Source organism: Rhinoderma darwinii, chromosome 9 (genome assembly GCF_050947455.1).
Source record: "Rhinoderma darwinii isolate aRhiDar2 chromosome 9, aRhiDar2.hap1, whole genome shotgun sequence".
NCBI classification, from domain to species: domain Eukaryota; kingdom Metazoa; phylum Chordata; class Amphibia; order Anura; family Rhinodermatidae; genus Rhinoderma; species Rhinoderma darwinii.
The window spans coordinates 42,317,373-42,333,974 of NC_134695.1; the positions used below are offsets into that span (position 1 = coordinate 42,317,373).

General features: G+C 42.0%; 1 protein-coding gene across 1 annotated transcript in view; it reads left to right on the forward strand.

The window, feature by feature from the left end:
- BCAR1 (BCAR1 scaffold protein, Cas family member) overlaps positions 1-16,602 on the forward strand; it is a 147,330-nt gene that overhangs the window by 73,070 nt on the left and 57,658 nt on the right. Inside the window, exon 2 of the mRNA XM_075837553.1 lies at positions 2,254-2,991. Coding sequence (XP_075693668.1) covers positions 2,254-2,991 — 738 coding nt within the window. The remainder of the gene's footprint in view (positions 1-2,253; positions 2,992-16,602) is intronic.

A 16,602-nucleotide genomic window follows, 5' to 3' on the forward strand; every position in this document is an offset into this window, starting at 1 on the left:
TCACGCACCTGTCTGCACGGCCCCATAGACTAATATAGGTCCGTGCGATGCGCGTGAAAATCACGCGCGTTGCACGGATGTATATCACGTTCGTCTGAATAAGCCCTGATAGACATTTTTAATTTAAAAAAACCCAACTATTTCAAAGCCTTTATTGTGCGCTTTTGACCCTCCGTTTTTCTTAAAAGGGACCTTCAAAAATAAGCTGATCACAGGGTATATCGCTCTTGGGATCCCCAGTGATCAGCTGTAACCTGTGTGTGTGTGGGGGGGGGGGGGGGTGGGGGGTGGCTAGCACGTGATTAATTCTTGTGCAGCGCCACCACAGGGAAAATGAAGCATTACTGGTGTCCATTGAAGTCAATGTGCTGTCCATGTAGTGCACAGTCCTCCAGAACAAGAAACTCTCTTTGTAGCTGCTCTCATCTTTGAATAATACAATGGGGTCCTAAATGGGGGACATCCTATTAACTTTAACTCGAATATTAACTCAAAATTTCCTAGAAGGGTATTTGAAAATTAGTTTTCTTGACGTGATAAACCATTTAACTTGTCCTCTTTGTCGCTATAAAAATTCTATTCAGACGTTATATCTGTTTTGTTTTTTTTAAATCTAGGGGGACAATCAATATGGCTGCCATTCACGAAGATTTTTACTCACATTTCAAAGCGACCAGAATTACAAACCTCTTTAGTTAGGTAGAGATAAAGAGGTGAGAGGTATACAGCCGCACAACCAGGTAGATATGTTCCGTAATATGGATACCTACTTATGGGAGCTGTAATGACTGAATACAGTTGGACTAAAGAGGCCTTAGGGACCAAGGCGACCTTAGTGGTGTGCGACTAGTGCAGTTACACAGGGTGCATCACCACTAAAGGGGAACGGCAGAGGGCACCATCCAACTTAAGTTCGGCCTTGGTTATGATATTACAGGTACATTTTGAAAAGATTTTAGGGAAATGGTCTGTAATATGCTCTCGGTAGCGAAACTAATGGAGATTTTCGCTGCTCTGTTCTGAGTATTTGGCAGCATGTGGCCTTTCTTCTGTGGGAGCATCATTGGAAGATAGAACCACAATTGTTGGGTGGAATGTCGTGGTTTGTTAACTGGTTTCTCTTATGTTTGGTGGGAATATTCCCCCTGTACCCTTACAAACAGAAATTTGCGCTAGTAGCTTTGTACTTGACCACTTTGACCTCTACTTCTCTGTTGCAAGATACTTCACATTCCTTGACTAACGTCTGCTATACTATAAATATTTCACAATGTTACATTATTCCTCTGAGTTTCTGAGCCTTTTTTTAATATTTGTTTAGCAGATGCATTCATTTATGTTAAGAAGGAAGACCGCTCACATTGCCTTCTACATAATTAAAATGCTTATTTAACTCAATGCGGCTTATATCATTAGATACAGAAATATTCTTTTGAAGCATAAGGTTTATTTTTATTATGTGTGTGCTTTTTCCAATAGACTAGTTTGTTCACGGTTACTTAAAGGGGTTGTCCGCTTTTGAGAATCCCTACGTGTTAGAAGGGTCACTTAATAATATCTAATCATAAATTGTCCTGGGGCTTGGACCCTGAGCGATCCGCTGTAATCTGTGGGAAAAACCTAGCAGTAAGTGTTCCTTTTCCCTACAGCGCCACCACTGGGGAACTAAGCATTACACAGTGCCCTTTCATATCAGTGGGTTGTCTGTGTAATGCAGCACAGGATGGGTGAAAGACGTTCTTTGTAACCGCTCTCCACTCTGACCAAGGCATGAGGATCCAGAACAGATAACCACCCTCTACAAACTCAAAACCCCCTAATAGGGTATAATCAGAAATAAAAACCACTTAAAGTCTTAATTCTATAATAGTATAAACCAGTGTTCTGAAATATGTGTCACTCCATCTGTTGTGCAACTACATCTCCCAGCATGCTGTGAGTTGTAGTTTCATCACAGCTGGAGAGATACAGATTGCAGACCACTGGTGTAAACTAGTTTGGATTTACCATACTCCAATGAGTTTACTGATTTTGTGGGTCAGGCAAAGTTTGTTAGATTGTTGTTATTATATAATGTATCAGACCAAGCTGACACATAATACTAATGATGAGATACATCGACAGATATTTAGGTGGTTTTTGACTTTCCGTGGAGTTTTGCATAGTTTACGGAGATCAGCCTTTGTAATAAATAATTCTCCTTTTAAAAAAATATTTTCATTATTCATTTTCTTGTATCTTTGTATTTTTCAGAATGTATTGGCCAAAGCTCTGTATGACAATGTTGCAGAGTCCCCGGACGAGTTATCCTTTAGGAAGGGGGATATCATGACAGTGCTGGAGCGTAACACTCAAGGTCTAGATGGCTGGTGGCTTTGTTCTCTGCACGGTAGGCAAGGAATTGTCCCTGGAAATAGGCTGAAAATTCTGGTGGGAATGTATGACAAGAAACAAGGAACTGACCAGGGCCAACAGAAACCTCAACAACTGGCCCAGCAGCAGCCATCTCAAACTCCATTGCCTTATAACAATCAAAGTGTCTACAATGTTCTTTCCACAAATCAGTACACCCCAATGCACTCATCTTACCAGAGTCAGAGTGCAGATAATGTTTACTTAGTTCCCGCCCCACCTAAAGGACAACAAACGCATTACCAGTCTCCTCAAGGGTCCCAACTACCTGGTCAAACAACCCCTTCTAAGCAATCTAATTTGTATCAGAACCAGCTACCCCCACATCAATTCTCAAGTCAAGTTCAAGACATCTATCAGGTCCCCCCATCCATGAATCAACCACAGGAGCTCTACCAAGTTCCAGTAGGATCCACCAGCCCACCTCAGTCTCAGGACATATATCAAATTCCACCTTCTGCAGGGACAGGGCAAGATATCTACCAGGTGCCACCATCAATGACCCCATCTCAAGACATTTATCAAGTGCCACCATCCATGGATCTGCGAGGAGGAGAACTCAGGAAACCACCAGGAAAGGTATGGCATAAGTCATTCTGTATTTAATTTTTTAAGCAATTTTACTTAGAAGATCTCTAATTCAATTATTAATTTGTTTTAGTCTACTTTCTGTGTATCAATATTAAAATCAGGTATACCTTAAAAGAGAAAGGACATAAAATATAGACGGTGGTTTTACACTGTATACCAGTCTGCCACAATGTCTATGTTTCCAATTTCCAGATCAATCTGCCCGTAAATGTTGTGTCAGACTAATGAGCGTTAAAGATTAGGCAGTTGTACATGGCACGACTGAATGATATCCATTAGCTATTGATCCATCAAAAATGAGCTTTGATTGAGCTGTAGCCTGATAATCTCCTGCCTGGAGGGGATGAATGTATGTTGTCTAAAATTAGAAATCCGACAACTATGGTGGGTCACTTAGGACTCGGTTTCGTTGAGAGTTAAGCTGGGTTCATACGATCTATTTTCAGACGTAAACTAGGTGTTTTATGCCTCGATTTACGTCTGAAAATACGGCTCCAATACGTCGGCAAACATCTGCCCATTCATTTGAATAGGTTTGCTGACGTACTGTGCCGACGACCGGTCATTTTACGCGTCGCTGTCAAAAGACGATGCGTAAAATGACAGCCTCGTCAAAGAAGTGCAGGACACTTCTTGGGACGTAATTTGAGCCGTTTTTCATTGAATTCAATGAAGAACAGCTCAAAATTACGCCCGTAATTGATGCTTCGTAAAACGCGAGTACGAGCAATTACGTTTGAAATTACGGAGCTGTTTTCTCCTGAAAACAGCTCTGTAATTTCAGACGTAAATGCAGTTATCGTGTGCACATACCCTTATAGTAACACAGTAAATGTTGACTGTAAACTTTTACATGCAATATTCTAATATTAATTTAGTATGAAATGGCAAATCTGCGAGTCAGATAACAGTTGGCCAAAGCCAAATCTGATGTGGAAGTTAACATACCTGTGAGCAATATGTATTAGGTTTGCACCAGTTTTCAGCCTCTGGATGTACACAGTAATGTTTCCATTTACTGACAGTTAGCAGAGATCTTGAAAATGATGATGAATTGAAACACAAAGGAGGAAATGTATTAATACTGGCACATGGTGTGAGCTGTGCGCCACTGACTCTCTTTCCCGTGCAGCATGCCACCCGATGATGTATCTGCCATAGGCTTAAAACAACGCCGGGTCAGACTGTGTGTAAATATTAGAAAATATTGTAATATCCTGCAATAGAGAGATAATTGCACAACATTTAATCACAGTGTGGTGTATTTTAGAGTTTTTGCAGCTCCTATAAACCTCTAAATAACTAGGAACATGAAAGGGCCTTTGCAAGCCCCTTCATTTAGGGTCAGTTTGAATGGTGGATTTTGTTTGGCGGATCCCGTCGTGGAATAATTCCTGCCGTCGGTAGGAAGATTCCACCTCCCATTCAATTCAATTGGAGGTTCAGGCAGAATCCGCCCAAAGATCGGGCAGGACGCTTCTTATTCCCGCTAGCTGAAAAAATCGGAAGCGTCCGGCTCCTATTTAAATGAAAGGGAAGTGGAATTTTGCAAACTGACCCTTATTTTTCAAATGGATGAAAGAACATAGAAAATGCATCGGCTTATGTTTGGATTTTCCGAAATTCAAATAGAAAAACATGAACATTTTAACATGAAGGCTACATGTACATTGAGTGTAACTAATCTAGTATTGGTTATGTCAAATGTTTGTGCCACAGAACACTCCTCCCTTTTTGCACTTTATAGCCCAGACAATCCCCCCATTGATAATATACTCCCTGTTATTTTAGTGAAATTAAAGGGGGTTGTCTACTTCGGACAAACCCTCATGGATAGAAGGGTCCCATGATGATGAACTGATATCCCAGTGGTCCACTGCTGGGAACCTTAGTGATCAGCTGTCATATGTTGAGGAAGTTGGCAGCGACTGTTCAATTCCTCTGCAGCGCCACAACAGGGAAAATAAAGCATTACTCATTTCCTGTTGAATTTAATTGGCTGTCTGTAACTCACAGACATGACAGGTCCTCCAGAATGACACTCTTTGTAGCAGCTCTCTGCCCTGGCTATTAAAGGGGCTCTACGGGCATTTTTTTTTATTGATGGCCTATCCTTAGGAAAGGCCATCAATATTAGATCGGTCCAACTCCCGGCACCCCCGTCAATCAGCTGACCGATGGGACTGTGGCGTTCATCACCGAAGCCTTTTCCCAGTTTACAGGAACAGTGGCGTACACTTCCGTAGCGGCTGTGCCTAAGGATAGGCCATCAATATAAAAATGCCGGAGAACCCGTTTAAATGAGGTTCCTGAATGTAGGAAGTCGTGTCTACTGGACCCGTAGCTTATTATTCAGGTCACTGTCCTACTGAACACTCTCTCATCAACATCAACATTGCCAAGATTTTTTTTCTCGGTTTATGGAGTTGTTTTTCATTTGTGATTATTACACTTGTAGGTTTGTTAATGTTCGAGCCCTTTTGAAGCTTCACATTACAAACATTCTCCAGGCAATTTTCATTTTATATTTGCCATCTATGATGTTTCTGTATTAATATTAATCTTTATTTATACAGCGCCAACATATTCTGCAGCACTTTAGAATTCCGTGTAAAAAGTACAGACAATATCAGACATTACATAGTGACAAAACGAATTAACAATTCAAACAGGAGTGGGGACCGTGCTCGCAAGAGCTTACAAGAGAGGGGAGAGTTTAGTGAGGGGAAGACCGGTTAGTAATGAGTTACAGTAGTCAAGACGAGAGTGAATCAGAGCGAAAATCAGTTTTGGCTGTTCCCGCAGTAAGAAAAGAGCAGATTCTGGAGATGTTTTTGTGGTGCAGATGACATTAGTATGTGAAAGTGGTTGAATATAAGGAGTAAAGGAAAGATCGGAGTCAAACATAACCTCAAGACAGCGGGCATGTTTTCGTAGATGGTGGGAACCAAGGAGCTCAGTGTTTTTAAAGATTCAGTTTGAAATAGAGAGGACATGATGTCATATATGATGACAATAACTGGTGTTTTGTATCAGAGCCGAGGTGATGTCATAGGAAGAGGTATATGATTGGGTGTCATCAGCGTAGATATGGTACTGGAAACCAAGATGGTTTGTCCAAAGGGGCAAATAGAAAAAAAAGAGGAGAGGACCTAGGACTGATCCCTGAGTAGCCCCAACAGCAAGGGGATAAAGAAAGGAAGTAGAGCTAGCAAATGATACACTGAACGAGAGTCAGAGAGATAGGAAGAAAACCAAGAGAGAGCAGTGTCCTTGATTGGACAGATTGGAGCATATTGAGTAGATGTTTGTGGTTTACAGCGTCAAATTCTGCAAAATAATCCTGAAGAGTTTATAGAGAATAGCCGCCATTAGATTTAGCCATCAGGCGATCACTTGAGATTTTAGTAAGGGCAATTTCTGTAGGGTGTAAAGTGCGGAAACCTGACAGTAGACCAAACGTTTCAGGAGTTTGGAAATAAAGGGGAGATTAGAGACAGGTCAGTGGTTAGCAGCGCTGGATGGGTCAAGATTTAATTTTTTTCTGAATGGGGATATAACAGCATGTTTAACGAAGGAGGAATATATCCCAGACGAAAGAGGAAGGTTAAAGGTTCGATGCTACTAGGGGACTCGTGAGATAATATCATGCCGGATGTTGCCAATGTTAACTTTAATAAGTGGCCAGATCCTCAGCACTGAGATCTGTGATCGGCGTCTGCACTTTAGGGCTAGGGAGGGAATGAAAAATATCAAAGAGGCGTTTTGCATTATTAGATGGTGTGGAGATGAAAGAGGTGAAATAGACTTGTTTGGCTCGGTGAAGGGCAGAGTTGTAAGCTTTGAACATGAATTTGTAATGGAGGTAATCTGCTCACATATGCGACTCTCTCCACAAACATTCAGCACACCTTGGGCATTGCTAAAGAATACGAGTTTGAGGCATGTGCCTATGTTGCTGCTGTCTGTGTCGGGTGGTTCGCAGTGTAAGGGGCGCTGCTTCATCCAGAGCACTTTTGAAGTTTCATTGTAATGTTTGGCAGACAAATTGAGAGAGCAGAGAGAAGAGATAGAGGACAATGAGAACTGTAGACAGTCTATAAATTTGTGTAAATTGTGTGAACATTTCTGTATGTCTTAAAGGTGGGAATGTCCTGAGGAAGTAAAGAATTTTTCATAGTAAAGGAGAGAAGGTTGTTGTCAGAGAGCTGAAAAGGAGAGTTAAAGGGAGTCTGTCACCAGAAGGTCCGAGTTAAACTAGAAACAGGGAATTGTAGAGGAGACTAACCTGTTTCTAACGTTTATTTTTATTTTCTGCTTACTGCCTCCATTGTAGAGAAACACGTTTTATTAAGTTTATGCTAATGAACATTTAGCTTCAATGAGGGACTTACCATTGCACCTAAATGCTCTTACTTCGCTCCCCAGTTCAACCCCTCCCTCCCTTCTTACATTGATTGACAAGGGCCAGGCAGCATAATCGGCGCGTGGCCCCGTACTATATGTAACGTACGCGTGTCCCTGATCTTCACTCGGCGCATGCGCAGTACGATCTTTCTGCTCGACGTTCTAATAAAGAGCAGGGACGTTGCGCAGTACTGCCAATTAGAACATCGAGCAAAAAGATCGTACTGCGCATGCGTTCTAATCGGCAGTACTGCGCATGCACCGAATAAAGAGCATGGACGCTGCGCATGCGCAGTACTGCCGATTAAAACGTAGAGCAGAAAGATCGAGAGTGAGGAGGTGGGACCTGCGCGTGTAACAGATAGTAAAAGCATGCGTCGCTTGTTTCCGAGCGTTTTTCACAGTGGTTTTTGACTGCGGTCCTTGCATTTGCGAAAAACGCCAAGAAAACCATGGAAAAAAAGCGCAGGCAGGTCAAAATCTGAGAACTGGAGTAGTGCAGTCGTCTCTTACACTGGATTTGGCTAGGACACCAGACTGGAGTAGTGCAGTCGTCTCGAACACTCAGTTTGGCACGGGCACCGGACACAGATGGTGAAGTTGTCTCGGACACACGGTTTGGCGCGGGCACTGGGAACAGATGGTGTAGTCGTCTCGGACACAGATACGGGAAACAGGATACAGCTAAGGAACCATTTGCAAGACAAACGTAGGGAAGACACAACATTGCTCAGGCAAGGTGGAGCTGGGCAGAGTCCTTCTTAAAGTCCCCGGTGAGCAGGGATTGGACAGGGACTAAAGGGGGTTTTACACTGGGCGATTGTCGTGCAGACAAGCGTTCATATAACGCTCATTGCTGATAATTGCCCTGTGTAAACAAGTCAACGATCAGCAGATGAACAAACGCTCGATTATCTGCTGGTCGTATCGTTTTAAAAAAGTAAAATATTATCGTTGTCGGCAGCACATCCCCCTGTGTAAACAAGAAGACGCACTGCCGACATGATGATAATAATGTATGGGGACGAGCGATCGGAGTAACGACTGCTCATCCCTATCCATAGCTCAGTGTGACAGGAGAAAATGAGCGCTGATCAACGATGTCTCGTTGATCGGCACTCGCTGCACTGGCCGCTTATCGGCCGGTGTAAAAGGGCCTGAAGTTACTGGTGCACACGCTGGCCCTTTAAGACCGGGGAGGAACACGTGCACCCCAGGGGGAACAGTTGGGAGAGACAGCAGTGTGTACCAGCATCTCTGGGAATGAGATGCCGGCAAGTCCTGGGAGACCTGCGGTGGCGGTGGCTGGTGAGTGGGGAATGCCGGCGGTCAGGGACCGCAGGCATTACAGGTAGATCTTGATGCTGGGAGCACCCCTGATCAGTTGCTTCCAGTGGAGGAGCCACAATCTTCATGGTTGATATTGTATCAATGGACACTCATACAGTTCAGTGCTACTTTTATTAGATAAACAACAATTAGAAGAGCTGGTAACAACCATACAACCCTATAGTTGGTCAGTTTCTGACTCTTCATGGGTTCAAGGCTCAGAAAACAAGGTATATTATTGATTCAGCCACAATGTTGGATATCCTTATTGGCTAAGATTTTTCCGTTTAGCTGGACAATAGCCACTCATACATATCAAGGGATGAGCTACTTACAGTTGCTACATGTCATGGCCGATATCTATCAATGTAGAGTGAGATCAATGTCTTTTTGGCTTTCTACACAAATTTGCCGCTAAATAGTTACAAACACATATGAACTTTGTTGGGTCCATTTAACATAGATGACACAATGGTTAACACTCCCATTGGTTAAAGTGTAAGTGAATAGGGTTATGGGATATGAATATACTGTATGAATGGTCATGGTGGACTATTGAGTAGCATACGGCTTTGCGGTTTGCATATGTGTCTGTTTTTGAAATGTCAAAATGTACATCATGGAAATTTTTTTGTATTTCATTTATACAGAGGTACATATTATTTGACTGAACCGTGAAGAAGAATTCAGAGGCCTTTCATCTGATAGTGATGTAAAGTTTGGCCACAGAACAAAAATGTATTTTTAGCTAAGGCACAAAAGAAATAATACTCTGTAAGAAATAATTGCTTTATGAGGTACACACATAAATTACACTAGAACATATACTGTACTTGCTGACTAAGCAGATGGCTGCACCAGCACAATGCTAACCCGTAGTGAGACACATTCTCAGTCCACAAATAGGCCCATCTTGAATATATTTACATAAGTGAATCCTTATGTATCTAATACACATAGTAAACAGAATGCAGTCATCTCATTTTACTATGGAATTTTATATTCTCAGCCCATAGTCCCAAAACCCTTAAAGGGGTTGTCCACTACCCGATAACTGATGACCTATCCACCGGATAGGTCATCTGTATATGATCTGTGGGGGTCCAGTACCGATTAGCTGCTCAGGTGGCTTTCGGGAACCGGATGTCATTGCACAGTACGCAATGTACAGAGCCGGAAGCAGTTGGCTCCGTAAATTGCATAGCGGGCGTGTATTCACCTGAATAGGAACAGAGCTTCAGTACTGCAGCTCAGCTGCTATTCCGTGACCGCAGTCAACTGCTTCCGGTATGGACGTCTGGTAGCCCTGAGGCCACCGGAGCAGCTGATCGGTGTGGAGTCCGGGTGTCGGACCCCCACAGATCTTGTACTGATGACCTATCCAGTGGAGACAACCCCTTTAAGGCTGAATTCACAAGCTGCAGATTTACAGTACAATACATGTATAATGCACGATGTTTCAAAAATCAGCAAATTTCACCCACCTAATAAATTCAGAGCATGCTGAAAATCTGCAGCGTCTACATGCTAAGTAAGTTTAAATTCGCAGCATTTAAAATTATGTTGCAGATTTCACTGCGGATTTCACTCCTTTTAATGAGAATTGTGACATTTGCAGTAAAACGCAACAAAATCCCTCACAAAATATGTATGTCTAACATTCGAATTTTGCTGCATAAATGCTACGAATTCGCAGCCAAATCCTCAGGCATATCATGTTCCGTCCGGATTTGCGGGCAGAAAATCTACAGCATATTACCTTAACAGCAAAGTGGATGAGATTTAACAAATATCATCCACTTGCTATGGAAAATCTCAATGCAAAAGAAGTTGACCTGCAGTGCAGTATTTTTAAATCCGCAGCACTTCAATTTATGCTGCGCAATAGTTGTGCATTTGTTGCAGACTTTCGTTATTGAGTTTCATAAGGAAGAGAAAATCTGCAACAAATGACAAATGCTGTGTTTTTATTTACTGAGCAATAGCTGCATTTCCGCTGAAAAAATTGAAACTAGAAGAAAAGAAAAAATACTTTTTAAGCTTTTAAATAAAGAAAATACAATACTCACCTCCCGTAACGCTCCTGTAGTGATGCGTCCCTGCTTCCCAGCTGGTCTCTGTTGAGCTGGCCTCCTGGAATGACGAATTGATCCATGCGAACCCTGCAGCCAATCACAAGCTGCAGCGTCACATGAGACAAAACGAGATCCCAGGAGGCCAGCTCGAAAGAGACCGGCGGGGGAGCAGGGGTGTGTCGCTACATGAGCGCGAGTGAAGGTGAGTGTGGTCTTTTTTTTTTTTTATCCCCTCTCAGCATCAAATCCGTATGAAAATCTGCACCAAATCAAACACAATTCAGTGCAAATTTTCTGCCAGAATTCCCTGCAGAATCTGGGTCAGATTTGCTGTGACGTTTTCCGCAACAATTCCTACCCATGTGAACTTACCCTAGGGGTACCCACACTTTTAGCGGATTTGTTGGGGATTTCACTTTTTCTACAATAAAAAAATCCGCAGCATGCTCTGATGTTCAGTAGCATGTGGATGAGATATTTTTTAATTCTGCTGCAGATTTTCTGCCAGCAACTCTGGACAGAAAATCTGCAACTAATCTGCTACGTGTGCAGGGGGCCTAAGGCTGGATTCACACAAGCACATTACGTCCGTAATGGACGGAACGTATTTCGGCTGCAAGTCCCGGACCGAACACAGTGCAGGGAGCCGGGCTCCTAGCATCATAGTTATGTACGACGCTAGTAGTCCCTGCCTCTCCGTGGAACTACTGTCCCGTACTGAAAACATGATTACAATACGGGACAGTTGTCCGGCAGCGAGGCAGGGACTCCTAGCGTCATACATAAGTATGACGCTAGGAGCCAGGCTCCCTGCACTGTGTTCGGTCTGGGACTTGCGGCTGAAATACGTTCCGTCCATTACGGACGTTATGTGCTTGCGTGAATCCAGCCTAAGGGTATGGTCACATGCAGCGGGTTGTTTTTTTAATGGGGCTTGAATAAAAACATGCACATTTTTCAGAAAAATCCCCATTCAGATGTGTGGAACAGACTTTTCAGTTGCAGAAATTTCTACAACGAATCTGCCATGTGTGAATATACCCTAATTGGGAAACAAATAAATAGACTTTTTTTTTTTTACCATCAATATTTTTATTGAAAAATTTTCAAAATGACAAATATAACACACAATAACCACAAACACATGGTTGTACAAAAACGCAGTATAGCACATAATATACTTAGTACATAGAACTAGCATAGTGTCATAAATTGGCAACTCAGAGTCATTCTAAGCACCCCCACATTTATACAAAGTACTAACCATGCGGAGAAAGAAAATACATTAAAACATGTTGCATGTGGTCAACACACACAAAAAGGCCCTGAAAATAGGGCAAAAACATATGTACAAAAAAACAAAAATAGAGAGTTTCAGGTTTAAATATATCGGTTTCGAACATGTATTACGGGGATATACAATTTTGAGAAAAAAGATGCCAATTCTTCCAGGTCTCTACATACTGCGGGTATTTGTGATCTTTATATGACATCATTTTTTTGTAAGCACATGTAGTATTTAGCATATCATATATTTCCCCAACAGAGGGAAGGTTCACACTCTTCCAATACCTAGTTATCCCTAATTTAGTAGCCAAAAGGATATGTGCCAGAAGTACCCTATTTTCTATAGGTACCTCATTTATTCCGAGAAAAAGAAGTGCTAAAGATGGTGATAGCGGAATGACCCTATTGCACAACCCGGAAAGCAGTTGAAAGATCGATGACCATAGAGGAGCAAGACAAGGGCAAGACCATATTATATGTATGAGAGTACCTCTGTGCCCACAACCCCTCCAGCAAAGATCAGAAGAACCCGGGTACATACGGCTCAATTTGGCGGGTGTATAATACCATCTGAGGGCTGTTTTGATAGCGGCTTCATAATGAGATACACATTTAAAAGTAGAAACAAGGAATTTCAAGGAGTATGTCCATTGGGATACAGCGAATGTCTGGCCTAGGTCCCTCTCCCAAGCAAGGAGGGGGGAGGTTTTAACAAACGAGGATTTAGAGCCAATTACAGAATAAAGGGGTTTAAGGCGGACTGGGGTATCTGATGGGGCTGACCATAATTGGAATACGTCCGCATTGGCTAAAAATACGCTCAAATCCATAGTGGGTAAGAAATGTCTAATTTGTAAGTATTTATAAAAATCTCTATGTGCAATACCATATTTATGGGTCAGTTCCGAATACGGGACTAACTTCCCGCCATCCAATAGATCCGTTAAGTATACTATGCCTCTCTCTTTCCAAGAGTCCAGTTTCATGTCTAGAAGAGCAATGTGAAATATCTCAATAGGCGTTACATGCTGTAAGGAAATTTGGGAAGATTCGCTACCAGAGTGAAATTTTTTCCAGTAAAACAGAGAAGTAGACAAAAAATAGGGAAGACGGGCTGGTAAAGCTATTGTAGTCAGAGCCGCTATCAGTAAAGCCCTCAAATTTTGACCCAGAGCTAAAAAGGTCTCTATGTGTATCCAATGTTGAGACACTTCCCCAATCCACCAATTCCTTAATAACGATACTTGAGTTGCGTAATAATAGTCTAAAATGTTAGGCAAACTTAAACCGCCAAACTTTTTATCTCTGTTAAGGATTGAAGAGGCAATTCTAGGTTTGCCCAGTTTCCAAATGAAGTTGTTTAACAGTTTCTGTATTTTATTAAAGAAGGAGGCTGGTAGACGAATAGGAACGGTTCTGAAGATATACAAAATTTTGGGCAGAATTAACATTTTGAAGGCTGCTATACGACCCACCCATGAGATTTAAGATTTATTATACAATTGCATATCTTGTTCTATAGTTTTCAACAAAGGGATGTAATAAATAGACTTTTTGACACAAACAAGTACTTGCCAAAAGTTCCAATTTTGACACAGGAGCAACTCACAAACCAGACCGCAGAGGAGGAAATACTGATTTTAGATGACATTTTCTGTCTTTTGTTCTTTAAGATATAATTTATTTTGCTCAAAACAGTCTTTAATGTATTCTGTTGCTCAAAAACAAGAAGTAACTGAAAGCAGCTGGTCAGTCTGGAAGGTAATAATTTACTATATAATTACACAGGGGTGTGGAAGGAGCACATAGAAATTAGTTGTTTTGAAAAAGTTTTCATGGAAACTGGTTTTGGATGTGTTTAGGTCTCTCGTCTTTGGTTTTCATGTTTCGTCCAGGATCTCTGCTTGTAATTACTGTAGTCTGCCAGGAAAATACACAAAGCTGGATCCTGGAGAACGATAAATATGGGTTTATATGTGTGTCTAGGCTATGTATAGATGTGTGTGCATTTGGTACTGATTATTTCAATTGTGTTTTATTAATAATCTATAACAGTCTTAAGGCTAATACCCATGACAATGCCACGTGCATGTACAAGGCACTTACTGATCCATATTACATACCAGGCACTCTGCGTGCCATCATATGGCGACTTTATAAGGCACAGTATTTTTTCCTAGAAGCAATGATTCAAGGGAAGAATACCTCGTAATATAACATGTTCACACAGGGCGGATATGCTACGTACAAGTACGCAGCGTATCCGCCCTGGAAGCTACAAGGAATTCCGGACGAAATACCGTACCAAATTGTGGTGCAGTTCTTCGGTTGGAATGGCCGCTGTGGAAAACAGCGTGTAAAATAAAAAAAAGTCCATACTTACTGTCGTGGAAGTCAATGGCTCAAAACATATTAGACTGAAATTCAGAAGAGTCCAACAGACTCTCAGGCCAGGCACTTTATCTAGCATCCTAATCAGGATATTAAAGAGTAGGCTCTTTTTTTTCTGAGTCACAATTTTTGCAGCAGAGTTCCGCAATTTGTTGTGGGTTCTACCTCCCTATTGAATTCAATGGGGAAAACCCGCAACAGAAAACCAGTGATCCTGCAACATAAATTGACATGCTGCGGATTAAAAGACCGAACCGCAAGTCAATTTATGAAAGTTTTTTCGGCAGGTTTCTTACGCTGCGTGTGAATGAGATATACTGCAGATTTTCCGCAATGAAATAGGTTGCGGAAAATCCGCAGTATTTACGCTATGTGTGGACTTACCCTAAATGTAGTAAACCTCTGTGTGCCTCTGGGAAAAATCAAAGGCACACAAGGTTGCTATATGTACCGATAGAAATCTATTGACTTTGGAATATGGCATAGGGGCGTGATGAAAATAACCCCCTTGAAAAATCCTGCGTTTGCCCCTGACAGTATACTTACCGACCCCGCTCCTGTGTTGGGTCCGGGCACAGTACAGCTCATGAAGCCTTTCAGCGCCATGGCATCACGTTATGTTCACCGTGCATGACGTTGTGGCATCAGGACCCGTAATGTGCCCGGACCCGGCTCAGGAGCGAGGAGGATGAGTATAAGAATACTGTCCACTGGGGTACCGTATCTAAGCCTACCATGTTGTTGGCTTAGATACAGGGCCAAGCAGACAGTATCACGCAGACGCTGGCAATAAAGAGAAGTTGGGGTGGGGCCCAAGAAGGACTTTTGCATCAGGGTCCATAACCCTTTAGCTACGCCCAGGGGTAAGATGGCATATTAAGTTACATTCCTTTGAAGCCAATGTAAATGTCGACCGATCTACAATGATGCCTACCGGAATGTGACTCTTCCGACATATTGTTTTGCAGGACACAGTCAGCTGCAACTTTTGGTGCCCCCTGTGTCACAACCACATTGCATGGCACAGATTAGAGCAATTCTTTGTGCACATATGAATGCACACATCTATTTCACTTTATGCAATGGTGATGCCAATTACCATATACATCAGACCCATTCCAATAGAACTAAATGCAAGATTGGTTGGAAAGTGACTCAAAGGAGGAAACGTGCCACAAGCTGTATGCCATGCAGCACGAGCTGTAAGCAGTCAGATATACCAGCATAAGACAAGTGTTTTCTCTGATTTCTGGAGGAAGACTGCAGCTGGCAGGCCACTAATTACAAATTAACTCTAATTACAGCTCATTTCACATGCAACCCATACAGATGAGCTAACGGGGGACTGGCAAGAACTCTGCATCCATTCTCCGACTCAATTTTCTGAAGAGGTTATCCGTGTGTACATTAGCAACCCAAAAATGGGACTTTCAATAGGACAATTATTGATGATTATTAGGTTTGATTTTGATTCCCGGTGAATATCTTATCATATGCTTTGTTTTACGACAAATATGTATTTTCCTTTTGTGCATTAGGTTATGTTTTATAAAGCGGACTAGTTTCCTTTTTTTTTTTTTTTTTATAGTCTAATGCAATATTAACTATACAGCTGTGTTATACATTAAAGTTTTTTTGCATTACAGCAGATCCTAGAAGTTCCTAGAACCCCCTCCTTCTCCTCATTGAGGCTTATTTGCCAAACGTGGGTCAGTTGTCTTTTTGTCATTGGTGATTTAGTTGCTTGTAGTTTATAATGATTCTATCCTTGCTATTAAGGCAATGATCTCACCATACACTGATCAGCCGCAGTGACCAAGCAGAGCTGCAGTATAAAGTATAGGGAAAGGAGAAGCATGAGCCTTTGATGAGACAGCTGTCAGATAAACAATTTATAAGCTGGAGACACACATCATAACTGTCTATTATATTGCTGCGGTTTTTGCTGCGATTATGAAAATCAAGCCAATAGAAACACAACCAAAATAAGTCATGTAATACACCCAGAGGCGTAGTTAGGTCTCCTGCACCCGGGGCAAAGAATCACCCCCCAACTTCTTTCCCGACATCTCCATCCCCAATAAATTAAAAGAAAATAAATTAAAGAGGT